Consider the following 19,013-nt stretch of genomic DNA (forward strand, 5'->3'; position numbering starts at 1 on the left):
GAGTTCAATTCCCACTTCAGGCACAGACAGCTCCTTGTGACTCTGGGCAAGTCACTTAACCCTCCATTGCCGCATTGAGCCTGCCATGCGTGGGAAAGCGCGGGGTACAAATGTAACAAAAAACAAACAGAATCAGATCAATATTCAAACTCTTCTGTCAGTGTTCCATTTAAATGCCAACTGTGGTGTTTGAAGTTATACTTGGCCACTCTGCACATTGATGCTGAGTATTTGGGTATAAGGGACAGAATCATGATTATCCAGATGACAGAGGCATCCATATACTAGTGCTGAATATTGCTGTTCTCTGGCTCACTCCCAGTTCTACCCTAATGTTATCTGGATAGATATGGGACAATCTAAAGAGATTTTCAGTGGGCATTATCTGGTCAGTCTTACTTATCTGGGCAGCAGTACATGCTACATGGCTAGGCGCTGCTGAATTTCAAACTAAATATTTAGATTTCATTCATTTATAGAAATGTACAGCTAGGTTAATTAAAGGAGTCTGGCTGACTTGCAAGATGGCCCATGTGATCTAGGTGAACCTTCAGCCTTGCACCTGTCCCCAATTAACTGTCAGGCCCCTCAAGATTTTGATAAACTCATAAAACATGATCACCCCAACAACCACCACTCTAAGATCAATCCTGTAAAAACACATAATTGTTGTGAATGCCAGCCTCCCCTATGCCCCTCCCTCAATCCACCCATGCAGACACCTGTGGTATAGCCACGGGTAGCCTTGGGGGCCTGGGCCCCCAATTTGGGTTCAGGCCTTCAAGGTCTCCTGATTTGGCTGGCAGGGGTCCCCAAGCCCCACCAGCAGAAGCTTTCCTGCGGTGATATCCCCCTCCCTCACAACTTCCTTGGTTTTAATGAAATGCATGCTCAATTTCACTAAAACTGAGCATGTGAGCCAGTGCGGGAAAGCAGGGCAGGCAGCGTGGTGCCGAGTATCACCACAGGAAGGCTTCTGCTGGTAGGACTTGGGGACCCCCGCCAGCCCAGGTATGTGGAGTTGTGGTGGGGACAGAGAGCAGCGAAGAGGCAAGGAAAATATGCCTCCCCCCAAAGTCAAAGTCAGGCTATGCCTCTGGTAGACACTCCCTTGCATTTACACATTATTATTATAGTCCACATTATGGACTAGATTCAGTTAATGGCACCCACATTTGGGTGCTGAAAAAATGAGCGCTGAGTGCTGTTCTATAAACGGTATTCTGAGTTGAGTGCTTTGCCTCTAGAATAGCACATACATAGTACTGGTATCCTTACCCAAATTTGTGCATGAGAATTTACACAAACTGAAACCTGGTGTAAATCCTCCCATGTAAATTAGACATACTGCAAGCATCTTTAATGAAAGCCCTTGACCTGCTTATGCTCCTCACATGACCATGCTCCCTTTTCAGTTGTGCTAAAAGATTTAAGCACACATTTTTATAGAATAGCACTTAGCAACATGCATGCGTAAATCCAGTGGTTGCAATTAACACAGATAATTGGCCCGTTAATCAATTAATTTGGCCACATGCCCAAATTTATCTGTGCAGTTTTGAGCATCACATATGCACTTGATTGGTGTGTAAATATGGGAGCCCTATTTGAATTGCCCTTTGTACTTTTAAATATTTAATTTAGATAGTTTAGTTTAGTTTATTAAGAAATTGGATACACCACTGGCCTTAATGGATATGGTGGTTTACAATAAATATAAATACCTTACCAAGCATAATAGAAAAGAACTCCATAATTCATAAAGGAAAGGCCTAAATAGTTCATACTAAGAATACATTCATACTAAACTATCTATAGCATAGGATTCAGAACGGGGAGAACTATGGGTGCTATGCCACCCCCAAAATTTCCTTCTTTCCATTCCCCCCCCCCCCCCCCCAAAAGTGTTTCCTTCCTTACCTTCCTCCCTCAGAACGGTGATGCTCCAGCTGGCATAACACCCTGAAGCATTGGGGCCAGTAAACATATGCAGATCCTGAATGCCCCATGCCCGAGGCCTGCCAGATCCCTCCCCCTCCAAACTTCCTGTTTCGGAGGAGGCAAGAGCCAGCAGGCCTTGAACATATTCAGATGATCAAGGCCCTGCACCAATCAGCACCAATGCATTTGCATTATGCCTCTTGGAGCAGCGCTGCACAGGGAAGGGAGATATAATAAACAAAGGAGCTGGAAGGAGAAAGATGCTGGAGGGAGGGGGGAGGTTGGGGAAGGAGAGAAATGCAGGCCACTATGGTGAGGGGGGGGGGCTTTGAGAGGAAGGAAAGGAGAGAAATGATGGACACCATGGAGGGGGGCTCAGAGGTAGGGAAGGAGGAAATACTGGGCATTATTGATGGGGGAGGGGGCTACGGGATGTTAGGTAAGGGAACAGGAGATGCTGGAGTTGAGAGTAGAACTTGGACAGGGTTGGGCCAGACCTTGGGTTCCCTCCCCATAAATAGGCGATCTGCTACCCTGATCTATAGACACATACATATGCACCCCCACATAGAAAGGGCAGGTCTATGCCAGGATATTCTATGCCAGGCTGTATCCAGGCAGCAGCACTGAATCTCTGTGGCACTGCATAAAAATTATACTGTTATTTTGCAATTTAATTTGGCAGCTTAACTTAGGAGTCCTTTTTACTAAGATGCACCGAAAAATGGCCTGCACTGTTGTAGGTGTGTGTATTGGGCGCGCGCAGGTCCATTTTTCAGTGCGCCTGCAAAAAAGGCCGCTTTTGGCCAAAAATGGACGTGCAACAAAATAAAAATTGGCACATGGCCATTTTAGGCCTGAGACCATACCGCCACCCACTGACGTAGCAGTAAAGTGTCACGTGTTAACTGGGTGGTACTGCCTGGTTAGCGTCACACGGTAGAAAATAAAAAATATTTTCGGACGTGTGTATCGCATATGTGTAAAAAATGGAATTACCACCTGGGGCTCGCAGTAATCAGGTAGTGGTTCCAAATTGACGCATGTTGGATGCATGTAGGCACCTACACACCTTAGTAAAACGGCCCCTAAGTGCTTAATATTGGCAATTAACTGCATAAGTGCCAACTCCGCCCCCAGACTGCTTACAAAACAGCGGGCTCAGCTTAGCGGTCTGTGGTGATATTCAATTCTCTAACCGGTTAAGTGCTGCTGAATATTAGCAGATAGCCCTGCACAAGGGATTCAGCCGGCCAAGAGCTGTTTCTGGCTGGTTAAATTGCTTTGAATATTAACCCCTCAGTGGTTGTAATTGCAGGCAGCTAAATGTCAAGGGAGCTGGTACCAGGTTATGTCAGTATTCTGTAACGAAATCTGAGCACACAGGTGCCATTTTTAAAAAAATTTGAGATTATCCTCAGAAATATAACAAAAAGTAAATACATAAGTATCATTTCAAAGAAAACAATTACAAAATTTGTATTATCTAGTCCATATCTAGAGGAACTGAGGTACTAAAGGAGGGGGGGGGGGGGGGAAAGGAAATATTATCCTGATAATATTGCAGGCCTACAAATCTAATCACTAAATCCTAACAAACCACCTAAATACAGTTAGGTATCTTGCACAGTAACAACAGCTTTAGTAGGGAGAAATAATTCTAAATGAGTGAAGTCCAAAAAACAGAAATTTTAAGAAGAATATGAGTCTCATAGCTAAAACCTTAGGCCTGAGCTGTAAAAAGACTTTACATCTTAAATGTGTTGGCTTGGATTCATCCGGAAACATTAAAATATTCTGTCCACAGAAAGGTACATTCTTATTTTTAAAATAAGCTTTCGAAATTACCATGCTCTTTTCTATGGAAGACATAAGTACATAAGTAATGCCACACTGGGAAAAGACCAAGGGTCCATCGAGCCCAGCATCCTGTCCACGACAGCGGCCAATCCAGGCCAAGGGCACCTGGCAAGCTTCCCAAAGATATTGATAGTGTAGCATGTTTTTCAACACCGTCCCTGGACAACTCCAGAAAGTTCATAAGACCAGTCTATCTGGAGAATTTAAGTGATCATAATCACCCTCTTGATTAATTAACCGTATCCGTTTAGGTAGATAGTACAAAGATTTTATATCAACAATCTCAAAGGTTAATTGTAAAACATCTTTCATATAAATTTTAAAGAGTTCCATAGGGGATAAATAATGAGTAATTGGAAATTTTTGAAGCCTCAGATTAGATACTCTTGAAGCATTTTCTAGATTTTTTATTTGTGTATGTATCATAAGACTATTCTTCACAGAGGATGCCATCACTAAATAACAAAAAAAACTATCTGAGATTCAAGCCTCTCCAAATCCTTTTGAACAGAAATGATGTTTGTATCATGTTCAACAATTTTTTCAACTGCCTCCTCAGTAAATTTACTATATAATAGCAAAGTGTCCTAACAGTTCTTATCCATTTTAAATATTGCTTCATAAATATTTTTTAAAGAAACGTCCTGTTTAGAAGCTGATGATGAGGAGTCAGTCAAAGGTTTATATGAAAATGGAACAGAAGTTGGAACCTTAACTTGAGTGGAACCAGCAACTCCTTTGGAATCTGTTGTTACATTGCTATTCAAAGGTAACTCAGAGTGAGTCAAAACACTCTCTTGCGTTGGAGTGATTGTCGACTCTGACAACAAAGTTGGTTACAAGGGCAGAGTTCAACCTCCAGACAAAAAAAAAAAAAAAAAAAAAACTAGGCATACCTAGAGAAAAAATACAGAATATAAAAATCATATATAATCTAAAATTATCATTTTGAAAAATGTTTCTGGAATAACTTAAGTTTTAAGAGATTTTATAAACTGTAAATAACCAAGGGGTCCTTTTACTAAGGTGTGCTGAAAAATGGGCTGCGCTAGTGTTGGCGCATGCTTTGGACACACGCAGATCCATTTTTCAGTGCACCTGTAAAAAAGGCTTGCAGCAAAATAAAAATTGGTGCGTGTTCATTTTGGGTCTGAGACCTTACCACCAGCCATTGACTTCGCGGTAAGGTCTCACATGGTAACTGTGCAGTAATCATCTATGCACATAGAATGATGATTACTGCCCAATTTCTGCCATGCACAGGAAAATAAAAATTATTTTCCAGCGCACGTAGCGGATGCGTGTAAAAAACAAAATTATCGCAAGTGTATGTGCCCACGGCTGACGTTTCAGTTGCTATTTTAAAAAGACACGTGAGCTGCCTATATGGCCTCCCAGGCTAGGTGACATCTTATAAAATTAACTCCATGAAAGCAATTTCTAAAAGAAACAAACACTCTCCCTGCAGGTAAGGTATGTGATGATAATTTGAGTTTTAGTTTGACCATGAAGACTTATTGTTTTGTATTGACTGCAGCTACTTTTGCCACAACCCAGAAGCTACTGTGTTAGTTGACCAACCAGTTAAGCGGGTCGTACAATTCTGAGTGGCTTAAAAAAAATCTTATATAATTTTACCTTGTTTTTAGGGTGAAAAAGGTATCCAAGGAGAAAAAGGGAATTTTGGTCTTCCTGGAGAGAAGGTATGTGAATATTTGTTTCAAGTTTTCTGACATTTAATATTGACTTTATTATATGCTATATATTCCTAAGCACCTTCGGGTTTTGATGTTCTATAATTATTTGCCTCTCCAAACCTAAGCTCAAGGCGGTTTACAAATCAGTATATTAAATAAGTTTTTACCCCAGAAAAGGTTTACAATCGCTGGTGAAGGAGGGGGGAATTTTTAAACTTTTTTTGTGTATAAAATGGGCTTTTGTAAAATTACATGAATTCATATGCACATATAAAGTATGTGAGTGGAAAGAGGTCACCTGCACTTATATGATTGTGTAATTTGTCTAGAACAGAAGCAGAGTTCTGATGCACATGTGTATTTGATAACAGTTAGCGGTTAGCTTGGCAGAGTTTAAAAAGGGGTTAGACGGTTTCCTAAAGGACAAGTCCATAAACCGCTACTAAATGGACTTGGGAAAAATCCATAATTCTAGGAATAACATGTATAGAATGTTTGTACATTTGGGAAGCTTGCCAGGTGTCCTTGGTCTAGATTGGCCGCTGTCGTGGACAGGATGCTGGGCTCGATGGACCCTTGGTCTTTTCCCAGTGTGGCATTACTTATGTACTTATGTAACATACTGCTTATGTTTGACTTATTCTTGCTGTACTCTGCCTTGAGTGAATTCCTTCAAAAAGGCAGTAAATAAATCCTAATAAATAATAAATAAATATAGGGTAGCGTGCATGCACACAGTTTACAGCGTGTTTTGGAAAAGGTCCAAATTTGTGCATGGCGTTTCTGGAATCCTGTTTTTTAAAGATAGATAGGCACCTATCGTACGTTGCATTTATAAAATAGGCTCTTTTGTGACTTCTCTTATAGTCATTCAGTTATAAAATTACTCCTTAAGTTGGTATTTGAGGCAGTGGAGGGAAAAATGACTTGCCAAAAGTCACAAGGAACATCAGTTGGAGAAACAGAATTATGAAACCTGGCTTCCTACTCTAGCCACTACCTTTCATCTAAACAGCAACCTAAAGGTATTAAAAAGTATTATAAAAGTATTCTATGGGCCCTTTTTACTAAGGGGTCCTTTTACAAAGGCGCGCTGAAAAGTGGCTTGCAGTAGTGTATGCGTGGGTTTTGGGCGCGCGCCAATACATTTTTTAGTGCGCCTGTAAAAAAGGCCTCTCTTTTGGGGCCGAAATGTCCATTTTGGGTCTGAGACCTTACCGCCAGCCATAGACCTAGCTGTAAAGAATCTGGGAGGTAATGACCTACGCGCATCAAATGCCACTTGACACGTGTCCGTTACGTGCGCCAGAAAATAAAAAATATTTTTCAGACGTGCGTAGTGGACACGCACCAAAATTGATATTAGCACAAGGTCCACATGGTAACCGGGCGGTAACTCGAATTTGATGCGTGTTCGGTGCACATAGGCACCAATGAGGCTTAGTAAAAGGTGCCCTAAGCTGTGTTGTAGGTGTGCTAACTTTTTATCATGCGCTAGAAACTAGTACACACTAACGATATAGACACCCATTATATTCCTATGGGTGTCTCTAGCATTAATGCATGCTAATTTTTAGCGTGCGCTAAAAAGTTTGCGCACCTACAGTATGGCTTAGTAAACAGGGCCCTATAATTGTAATGCTTTAATACAATCAAGGTTCAAAGACTCAAGGTTCAAATTTATGTGATTTGCTGCAAAAACCTAATAAAAAATGTAAGGCCCAGTTTACTAAGCCACACTAGAGGTGCACTAACATTTTTAGCACGTGCAAACTATGTAGATGCCCATAATATTCCTATGGCATCTACATGGTTAGCTTATGCTAATTGTTAGCATGTGCTAAAAATGCTAGTTCATCTTAGTAAACAGGGTCCTAAGTGGTTTAAAAAAATAATTAAATCATAAAAAATAGGGATAGAAAGGACAAAGTATCTATACAGTTTGGAAAACAATACTCATGACAGAAGAGAACTCATTAAAATGAAAATGAGCTAAAACAAAATGTAGGCAACATAAGGAGAGGATACACGGGACGAGCGTGCTCATGCCCAAACCAGCATCACAGGTGAACAGAGAAGATCACATGTGCAATCTAATCGTACCTTAAAAGGTGATAGAATATCTAACAAATGTTGAGATAATTGTATAGCAGGAGCATAAAGGATTAGCATGCTAAAAGAGAAATAAAGAGATAGCCAAATAAAAAACATGGTGAGCAAGAATCAGAAGCTTGAAAGAAATGTGGAAAGATACTGGAAGCTGATGTTCAGACTGCAATAGGGGTGCAACATGTTCATATTTCTTTTTATCAAAAGGCAGTTTAATAGTGATATCCTATATAAGTTGCGACCTATGCAGTTGGGAAACAGAGATGTTTTGGTAGAGAGAGTTACTGTAATCCATTTTTAAAATAACCAGTAGCAAGAGTAGTTCACAAAGAATGAATAGAGCAGATTTATTAAAGAGCATAAAAACATTTCTTGGTGAAATTAGAAATTGGTTGACTAAAGATATGGGCCTCATCAAAAATGACACCCAGAATCTTACCAGATTTTTTCCTGTGATAGAGTAGTTCCATTGAGAGTGAGGACTGATGATTTGGTGATAAGAGAATGCCAAGAGAAGATAATATGTTCAGATTTAACAGAATGAGGTTTAAACCATTATTGGAAAGAGCTTGTGATTATGAGGGTGAGTTTAAATGAAACATCAGCATATAGCTGGAAGGGGGGGGAGAGTAACTGAATATGAACTGCATAAATAAAAAAGGTAAAGCCTAGGGACTGGATGAGAAGTGCAAGGGAGCCAGGTAGATGTTAAAAAGTATAGGTCCAAGGATGGAACCTTGAGTGACACCAGAGGTTATAAAGATTTGGGTAAAGACATGGACTGAGACCAAGCAACATTGAAGGTGAAAGCCTGCAGATAGGAACACAACCAGGAGTAGACAGAGTCTGTGGTGCTGCAAAAGAATATCATGATTGACCATATTGAAAGCTGCAGAGAGATCAAGGGAAACTAGAGAAACATTAATACTGTGACAGAACAGTGTGTTTTAATCTGTAAAATTGCCTTTATTAAATCTTGAAGTGCATTTCTCTAGTTTGGCCAACAATAAAGCGGTTATAGAAAAGTGAATGTCCTCTTAGTTTCACTCAGTGAAGAAGTGAATCTACAGTACTGTGAGCAGTATACTTTTAAAACTTTTTGACTGGGCTCTGATTGGCCTGGAGTTTGAAATTACCCAGCAGTTGTTGCTGGCTGTTGTTCAGTCTTAGGCTGGGAGAAAAGAGAGATAGATCTCTTTGCTGAGGCTCAGTGAATTATATGTACTGATCTTCCCAGGTACTGTTTAGACATTATGCAAATGTTTAGTTAGTGTTATAAGTGATCCATATTTCAGTTACCTGTTATTGTTTACCAATTGCATTATTTTTTGTTCATTGTTCAGTTTTTAAGACAATAAGCAGTTTTGTTTGTTGACTTTGCTGGACTGATAAAGAATCCCAGTGGTTTGTGTGAGTGCTTTCTGGGCGCTGTAGGACTACTGGGAGTGTGGATCTAGTAACCTAGGAATCACTGGGAATAATTTGAGAGCAGAAGGCTCGCCCAGAGGCGGTTGTGACCCAGTCAGTGGGAGACGGGTGCTAGTGTAGAGCAAAGCGGCAGGTACAAGCGGACCTGAGCTGTGCTAGAGATAGACCATCTAAGTGGTCACGGGGTAACCCCAGGAGAGCAGCTAGACCTTTTGTGACAATACCACTATCAAGGTATAATTGCTCAAGGAAGGTATGTTCAGTAGAATGTTGAATATGAAAGACATTTTGTCCTGGGTATAGTGCATTGGTTTTATACAGATAGACAGCTGGGAAGCAACTCATTTTTCAATTAACTAGGAAAAGAATGTTAGAGAGGGGGCAGTAATTAGAAGATGAGGGGACATCCATCTTAGAGTTTTAAGGCAAGGAAAAACTATAATTCACTTCCAGGTGAATGGGAGAGTAGCAGAGGAAAGACTACTTGAAATCATAGAGTGAATAAAATGCAGGAGATGGTCAATGACTCACATAGGGAAGAACACAGGAACTAGATCAGAGGGGAAGAGGGAGAATATATGGTAGACATAGTTCTAGGAACATCTAGTAATGTAGGGTGGTTAAATTCAGAGAAACAGGAGTGGGTTTGAAAGAGTTTATTTATTTATTACATTTATATCCCATATTATCCCGGAAACAGGTTCGGGTTCAATGTGGCTTACTGTTAAAATTAGAAACACAGAGTATGAATTACAAATATATTGAAGTAGTATGAAGAAGTAGTTGAGAGTAACATATTAGAAAATAAATTACAGGTAATGTACATATTAATAGAATATACAATATATAAAAAATATAGGATTATCAGCTGGTTATTGCCATATTAATTAATGTAGTGAATTCTGAAATGAGTTTGAAAATAAATTAGTTTTTAGCAGTTTTTGGAATTGAAGGTAGTTAGGATGAAATCTTACGGATTTTGGGAGAGCGTTCCAACACTTGGTTACAATATAAGTGAAATTAGTGGAAAGTACTGATTTATATACTACGTTTTTAAAATTTGGTGGAGAAGTATGAGAGGGTCCCTGGCTCCAGTGAATGTGTTATGTGATAATATTTCAATTAAATGATTCATATAGTATGATTTTTTAAAGCCCCGTTACTCAATACAGGTAGAAGGGGCATTGTACTTCTCTGTGGGTGCTGATTCACTCTCTTGTGATGAGTCAGCTGGATCATTGTAATGCCCTTTATAATGTCTTGCGATGTTATGATGATAGGCGTCTTCAAATAGTTCAAAATCTGGCTATCAAGTTGCTGATTGGTTCCAAGAGATCTGAACATGTGAAACCCTTGCTTCGTGAGGAACATTGGCTTCCTGTCATTACTTGGATAACTTTTAAGATTTTATTCCTAATTTAGAAGATCTTATTTACTGGCAGCTGCAGTATCTGTTGGATCTTTTTTGTTTCCTATGTTCCCACTCAGACCCTTAGGTCCTCTTCTCAAAACAAAAGAATTGCCATACTGGGACAGACTAAAGGTCCATGAAGCCCAGTATCCTGTTTCCAACAGTGACCAGTAGAAGTCACAAGTACCTGGCAAGATCCCAAAACAGTACAATATATTTAATGCCGCTTATCCTAGAAATAAGCAGTGGATTTTCCCAAGTCCATCTTAATACCACTATCTCTCATTACCTCTCGCCTTGACTAATGCAACCTACTCCTCACTGGCCTCCCACTTTGCCATCTATCCCCCCTTCATTCTGTTCAGAACTCTGCTGCACGTCTTATCTTCCGCCTGGACCGATATTCTCATATCACCCCTCTTCTCAAGTCACTTCACTGGCTTCCGATTAGGTACCGCATACAGTTCAAGCTTCTCCTATTAACCTACAAATGCACTCAATCTGCAGCCCCTCCTTACCTCTCTACCCTCTTCTCCCCTTACGTTCCTACCCGTAACCTCCGCTCTCAAGACAAATCCCTCCTCTCAGTACCCTTCTCCACCACCGCCAACTCCAGGCTCCGCCCTTTCTGCCTCACCTCACCCCATGCCTGGAATAAACTCCCTGAGCCCAAACGCCAGGCCCCCTCCCTGCCCATCTTCAAATCCTTGCTCAAAGCCCACCTCTTCAATGTCGCCTTCGGCACCTAACCACCATACCTGTATTCAGGAAATCTAGACTGCCCCCACTTGACACTTGACATTTCGCCCATTAGATTGTAAGCTCTTTTGAGCATGGACTGTCCTTTTTGTTAAATTGTACAGCGCTGCGTAACCCTAGTAGTGCTCTAGAAATGTTAAGTAGTAGTAGTAATAATGGCTTATGGACTTTTCTTTTCAGAAGATATCCAAACCCTCTTTTTGGGAGATAGCTTTACAGAATCTTAGAGGTAGTCTGTTTTTGGTTGCTGGACCTATGCTTTGGTATACCTTGCCTCTGAATGTTCAGCAGGGGGTGACTATTCTACTTAAGAGGCTGCTGAAAGCTTTTTTGTTTACAGCAGCTTTTGGCCCCTGATGTTTGGATTCTTATCTCCCTCATGTCGCTTTGCCTAGGGGTGATCTCTTTGGAAGCTCTAGGATTTGTTGTGTAAATATATGTATAAGAATGCTTGCTGTTATCTTTCTGTTTCTATTCCTCTTTCCTATCAATACTGGTGCTCTTGTCTTTGTTTTTATTGTAAACTGTCTAGAATTTTGTTTGAGCAGTACTGTATATCAAATTTTAATAAACTTGGAAATGTTCAACTTTCTTAACAACATTTACTTCACACCAGTCCTAGATAATAACAATTTCCCTTTTACTCAATATCTTCTTGTTTGTTTGTTTGAAAAAACTTTAACCCGCCTCAGTGGTGCTTAATTGTCCAACATTAGTTTTTGGCAATTAGAGATAGCACTCAACTCTTCATCAGCTTTATCTTATCTTTACATAAATCAAACACACTTATCTTTTAGCATTTTCAATGTGGGGATTCAAACCACCCGACATGACGTTGTTTAAATAATGTGGTCAGGCTGGCATTAACACGGCATAAAGGGGAAGTCCTTGACACAGCCAGATGGCGAAACATGCATGTCGGATGGTTTGAATCCCCACATTGAAAATGCTAAAAGATAAGTGTGTTTGATTTATGTAAAGATAAGATAAAGCCGATGAAGAGTTGAGTGCTATCTCTAATTGCCAAAAACTAATGTTGGACAATTAAGCACCACTGAGGCGGGTTAAAGTTTTTTCAAACAAACAAACAAGAAGATATTGAGTAAAAGGGAAATTGTTATTATCTAGGATTGGTGTGAAGTAAATGGTGTTTATGGTCGCTAGATAAGGGCTGATTTATGTTCTGCCTTTAATCCTGTTGACACAAGTTTCTTAACAAAGCAGTTAGCAACTACAAAATCAACTGTAAGATCAGGTGGTACTAATAGTGGAGCAGGATTATCCAGGCAGCTAACAATCTTGAATAGAGTCAAAGAATTATGAAGTAGATAATTTGAAAATGAAGGCTTTTAATTGAAAAAGAGGGGTTCTGGTGCCAGATCCTTTAAGCGCAACATAGTTGCTTGCTTGTTAAGGAGTTTCAGGCTATGATAATACCAAGGATGACATCTTCTAGGGGCAGCAAAGTATAGACACACAGGAGTTAATCTATTCAAGGAGGAGGAAAGAGTAGAATTCCATAGAAAAACCTGTTCATTGAGAGGTAGGGAAGCTCACTAGCCGATTAAGTTGCATGCACATCTTGGGAGCATGCACAAAGCTAGGCACCATATATAGAAGCCAGGGGTTTGACACTCCTATGTAAGTGCAGCAAATGGTCCCAAATTAACTCGTGAGTTAGGCAGTTAGCACACAGTAAGTGCAGCATGTTAACCGTTAAATATGTTGCATCCCCACTCTTCGCCCATGCCACACCCTCTGGCACAAAAAGCACTTAATGTGTAGTTTACTATGTGCTAAGTGGTCCTTTTTTCCAAGCTTCGGGAAAAAGGGCCCTGCGGTAGCAGCGGGGGATATTTTTCTCACACGCCAGGGCCCTTTTTACTGCAGTGGGTAAAAAGCTTCAAAAATAAAATGGCCATGCAGCGGGGAGCACTTACCACCACCCATTGAGGTGGCGGTAAGGGCTCCAGTATTAACCCGGTGGTAACCAGGCAGCACGCAATGATGCCCAATTACTGCTGGGTTAGCGCCACGCTAACCATTTCCAGATGGGTTTTTTTGCACTGGAAATGGTGCCGGAACTACTACCGGCAGCTGCGTTGGGCCAGCGGTAGTCCCAGGATAGCATGTAGTAGGCTTCATAAATGGGCCCCTCACTGCATAAATACCGTAAAGCCCCTTAATGTGGCTTTGCACTAGCAGTTAACATGGGGCTAGATTTTATATATAGTGCAAAAAAAAATCAGTGTTGAAAAAAGCACTAATCTATAAACTGTGTTTAAAGTTAGGCACGGTTTACAGAATAGCACTTATTCCCGGGAATCATGCCTAACTTTAGGCACAGCCATTTGCACCAACTGAAACATGGTGCAAATGTACATGCCTACATTAAGTATGCATCCCTTTATTTTATAATAGTGTTCGTCAATTTTAGGAACGTCTTCCCCTTACACCCATGACCCTCCCATTTCCACACCCCCTTTTCAAATCACGTGTAAATTTTAGGCGTAGATCCTGTGCTTAATTTATGCTTATAAATGCCAATTAAATTAGTGACAATGTCTGCTTGTTAAAAAGCCAATTATTGGCACTTTGCACACACAAGTTTTGGTGACGTATAAAATTAGGGGGATGGTGTAATCCAGATGTTAAGGACCAGATTTTATATAAGGCGCCTACAAAATCTGCACAGTAAACATTTCTGCCTAAGATTTAGATGTGGTATATAGAAAACGCTTAGTTGATATTCCAGCACCTAAAACTATGCACCTCAATTTACACCAATGAAAACGTGGCGTAAGTCCATGCTCGTAGATTTACACATACTGGGCCATGTTCTGTAACTGCACATGTAAATTTGGGAATGCCCATGGAATGCCCATTTCACCTCCCAAAGTCACGTCCCTTTTGAACTGCATGTATTAGAATTAGAATACGCTTAGCGAGTTGTGCGCGTATATTCTAATTATTGGCATTTAGTTCTCATTATTGCTTTTTAAATGCTATTATCAATGCTGATTAGCTTGTTAAGTCAAATAGGTTACACGCGTTGTTCTAGAATATGCCTGGATTTCTGTGTGGATCTCTAGGCGCGCTATATAGAATCCAGAAGTAAGTGCTTAACAAGGCTTAGCAAAAAGGGACCCATTATCACTAGTCCTATTTGTCTGTTTTCATTATAGACACTTTTTAGCCTCAAAAGAGAAACCATTTCAGAAGAAACATAAATACTGGGGTCAATATTGAAAGGGCTTGTGCAGTTGACTTTTGAAATTTGCCACACAACCTGATATATGCATAAAACTTTAGAAGGCTTGTTCCATATTTGCATGTATAAATGGCCCAACACAATTAAGCAGTAATTTCTGAAATATTGTTACTTGCACATGAATGTCTTTACTTACATGATTGTAGTATTCTTTAATTTACATATATATCTCCAACATTTAGGTTTGAGCATTTACCCCAGATCTATGGCTGGTGTCTCCTATTAGGTGTCCTAGAGGGCAATTCTCTAAAATAGCACCTAGATTTAGGTGCCTAGAAAGCATCTAAAAGGAGCCTATTCAATAAAGGAAAGTAGGCCCTTACTTTCCTTTATAAAGAATAGCCTGACCGGGCATATATGTATAAATGTAGTTAGGTGCAAGCACTTATGCCAACCACAGAGCTAGTATAAATTCTCATGCCTGGATTGCTGAACAATTTGCATAAATTATAGCATTCTATAATTGATGTTTGTAATTGTGTGATTCACTTATGCTCTGCCCGGACTCCACCCATGTGTATGCCCAAACTAGGCATTGTTGCATTTAGGTACTACTACTACTACTACTACTATTTAGCATTTCTATAGTGCTACAAGGCGTACGCAGCGCTGCACAAACATAGAAGAAAGACAGTTCCTGCTCAAAGAGCTTACAATCTAATAGACAAAAAATAAATAAAGTAAGCAAATCAAATCAGTTAATGTGAACGGGAAGGAAGAGAGGAGGGTAGGTGGAGGCGAGTGGTTACAAGTGGTTACGAGTCAAAAGCAATGTTAAAGAGGTGGGCTTTCAGTCTAGATTTAAAGGTGGCCAAGGATGGGGCAAGACATAGGGGCTCAGGAAGTTTATTCCAGGCGTAGGGTGCAGCGAGACAGAAGGCGCGAAGTCTGGAGTTGGCAGTAGTGGAGAAGGGAACAGATAAGAAGGATTTATCCATGGAGCGGAGTGCACGGGAAGGGGTGTAGAGAAGGACGAGTGTGGAGAGATACTGGGGAGCAGCAGAGTGAGTACATTTATAGGTTAGTAGAAGAAGTTTGAACAGGATGTGAAAACGGATAGGGAGCCAGTGAAGGGTCTTGAGGAGAGGGGTAGTATGAGTAAAGCGACCCTGGCGGAAGACGAGATGGGCAGCAGAGTTTTGAACCGACTGGAGAGGGGAAAGGTGACTAAGTGGGAGGCCAGCAAGAAGCAGATTGCAGTAGTTTAAACGAGAGGTGACAAGGATGTGGATGAGGGTTTTGGTAGAGTGCTCGGAAAGAAAGGGGCGGATTTTACGGATGTTGTAAAGAAAGAAACGACAGGTCTTGGCAATCTGCTGGATATGAGCAGAGAAGGAGAGAGAAGAGTCAAAGATGACCCCAAGGTTTCGAGCTGAGGAGACAGGGAGAATGAGAGAGCCATCAACAGAAATAGAAAACGGGGGGAGCGGGGAGGTGGGTTGGGGGGGGGGGGGGGAAATGAGAAGCTCGGTTTTGGTCATATTTAATTTCAGGTGGCGTTGAGACATCCAGGCAGGAATGTCAGACAAGCACACTGAAACTTTGGTTTGGATGCAAGGTGAGATATCAGGGGTAGAAAGGTAGATTTGGGAGTCATCAGCATAGAGATGGTAGGAAAAGCCATGGGATGAGATTAATGAACCAAGGGAAGAAGTGTAGATAGAAAAGAGGAGGGGACCAAGAACAGAACCTTGAGGTACGCCGACAGGCAGAGGGATAGAAGTAGAAGAGGATCCACCAGAGTGAACACTAAAGGTGTGGGGGGAGAGGTAGGAAGAGAACCAGGAAAGGACAGAGCCCTGGAATCCAAGTGAGGACAGGGTATCGAGAAGTATGCTGTGATCGACAGTGTCAAAAGCAGCAGAAAGATCAAGAAGAATGAGGATGGAATATTGACCTCTGGATTTAGCCAGTAATAGGTCATTGGAGACTTTAGTAAGCGCAGTTTCGGTTGAGTGGAGAGGGCGAAAACCAGATTGTAGTGGGTCAAGAATAGTATGTGAGGAGAGAAACTCAAGGCAGCGGCGGTGAACAGCACGCTCAAGTAATTTGGAGAGAAAAGGAAGGAGGGAGATGGGTCGGTAATTAGAGGGACAAGTAGGGTCGAGTGAAGGCTTCTTAAGGAGAGGTGTGACCACAGCATGTTTAAAGGCAGCAGGGACAGTCGCAGTGGAAAGTGAGAGGTTGAGAATGTGACAGATAAAAGGAATAAGAGCAGGAGAGATGGCATTAAGAAGGTGGGTGGGAATGGGATCAGAGGAACAGGTGGTACATTTTGAGGAAGAAAGGAGAAGTGTAGTTTCCTCAATAGTAACTTCAGGAAAGGAGGAAAGGGAATGAGGGGAAGGAGAGAGAGGGGAACGGACTAGTGGAGGGAGAGGTGGTGAGGTAGAGAAAGCAAGGTTTATCTTTTGAACCTTGTTGTGAAAGAATTCAGCAAGGGTCTGAGGAGATAATGAAGGGGGGGTTGGGGGAGGGGGCACCTTGAGGAGAGAGTTCAATGTGGTGAAGAGAAGTCGAGGATTAGAGCCAAGAGAGTTGGTCAGTTGGATATAATAATCCTGTTTGGCACGTAAAAGAACAGATTGGAAGGAGGTCAGCATGAACTTAAAGTGTAAGAAATCAGCAAGGGCCTGAGATTTCCGCCAGAGGCATTCGGCGGAGCGGGTACAGGAACGTAGGTAGCGGATATTAGAAGTCAGCCAAGGTTGGGTTTTGTACGCCTTACAGGGCAGGTCATCAAAGGTGCAAGAGTGTCTAAGGCAGAGGATAGAGTATTGTTGTAAGAAGAAACAGCCTCGTTGACAGACGTGGATGGTGCCACAGTAGAGAGGAGGTTTGAAACATGGGAGGATAGAGATGAAGGGTCAATATCGTGAAGATTCCTAGATAAATTAGATAAGATAGGATGGGACTGGAAGGGAGGAGATTTAAGTGTGAAAGTTATAAGATGGTGATCAGAGGAGGGAAGATTAGAGGCAAGGAAACTGGAGGGTGAACAGTTGGAGGAGAAGATGAGATCAAGACAGATCAAGAATAGCCCGTAGCTGGAATATTAGCATTTTTATATGAATGTGCACACATACACGCATGCATGTTGAAATTCTAGATAGTTACACGTGTTATTGGTACCTAAGGGTTGATGATCTCTACAGAATTAACCTTCTTTGTGCTGACAGTCAGCACTCAGAACATGAAGTTATGCGCATTACTGTAGTCAAGGTGTAAGGGGATAGGATGGGATTTGATATATTGCTTTTCTGTGGTTACAATCAAAGAGGCTTACATATCATATAAGGCTGTTCTAAGTAGGATAGATAAAGTTATATACATAACTTTGTGTGCGTACATTCATTGATTAATTTATATAAATATGGCCCGCTGAATATATGCATAAAGTTATGTGCATAACGTTATTTGCATATGCTTTCCACTTGTATCTTTTTTGAATATTGAGAACATTGAAGATTTGTGTGGATGCTTATAGCATCTCCCACTGCCTTGCACACATGATTGGTGTATCATTTAACATTACATTTTCACCTATAAAAAAATAAGTTGTTGAGCTGAAATATCAATGTTGGGTCAATAGTGGCAGTACGTCTGGTATTTTAAGATAAATGTCTGGACAGTAGTTCAATGTGTATTTTTTTTTAATTCTTTTTAGGCTTCGTAGCACCCTAGTAAAAGATGAAGGAGGCATCGGGTGGCAGAGCCGGTGGTGGGAGGCGGGGCTGGTGGTTGGGAGGCAGGGATAGTGCTGGGCAGACTTATATGGTCTGTGCCAGAGCCGGTGGTGGGAGGCGGGACTGGTGGTTGGGAGGCAGGGATAGTACTGGGCAGACTTATACGGTCTGTGCCAGAGCCGGTGGTGGGAGGCAGGAATAGTGCTGGGCAGACTTATACAGTCTGTGCCAGAGCCGGTGGTGGGAGGCGGGACTGGTGGTTGGGAGGCAGGGATAGTGCTGGGCAGACTTATATGGTCTGTGCCAGAGCTGGTGGTGGGAGGCAGGGATAGTGCTGGGCAGACTTATACAGTCTGTGCCAGAGCCGGTGGTGGGAGGCAGGGCTGGTGGTTGGGAGGCGGTGATAGTGCTGGGCAGACTTATACAGTCTGTGCCAGAGCCGGTGGTTGGGAGGCGGGGATAGTGCTGGGCAGACTTATACGGTCTGTGCCAGAGCCGGTGGTGGGAGGCAGAGCTGGTGGTTGGGAGGCGGTGATAGTGCTGGGCAGACTTATACGGTCTGTGCCAGAGCCGGTGGTTGGGAGGCAGGGCTGGTGGTTGGGAGGCGGTGATAGTGCTGGGCAGACTTATACGGTCTGTGCCAGAGCCGGTGGTGGGAGGCAGGGCTGGTGGTTGGGAGGCCGTGATAGTGCTGGGCAGACTTATACGGTCTGTGCCAGAGCCGGTGGTTGGGAGGCGGGGATAGTGCTGGGCAGACTTATATGGTCTGTGCCCTGAAGAGCACAGGTACAAATCAAAGTAGAGTATACATAAAAAGTAGCACATATGAGTTATCTTGTTGGGCAGACTGG

At 41.9% G+C, this 19,013-nt stretch overlaps 1 protein-coding gene across 1 annotated transcript in view; it reads left to right on the forward strand.

The window, feature by feature from the left end:
* Positions 1 to 19,013, forward strand: part of COL19A1 (collagen type XIX alpha 1 chain) — a 946,027-nt gene that overhangs the window by 231,678 nt on the left and 695,336 nt on the right. Inside the window, exon 10 of the mRNA XM_030199003.1 lies at positions 5,451 to 5,504. Within this exon, the coding sequence (XP_030054863.1) occupies positions 5,451 to 5,504 (54 nt within the window). The remainder of the gene's footprint in view (positions 1 to 5,450; positions 5,505 to 19,013) is intronic.

Source organism: Microcaecilia unicolor, chromosome 3, assembly GCF_901765095.1.
Source record: "Microcaecilia unicolor chromosome 3, aMicUni1.1, whole genome shotgun sequence".
Taxonomy (NCBI): Eukaryota; Metazoa; Chordata; class Amphibia; order Gymnophiona; family Siphonopidae; genus Microcaecilia; species Microcaecilia unicolor.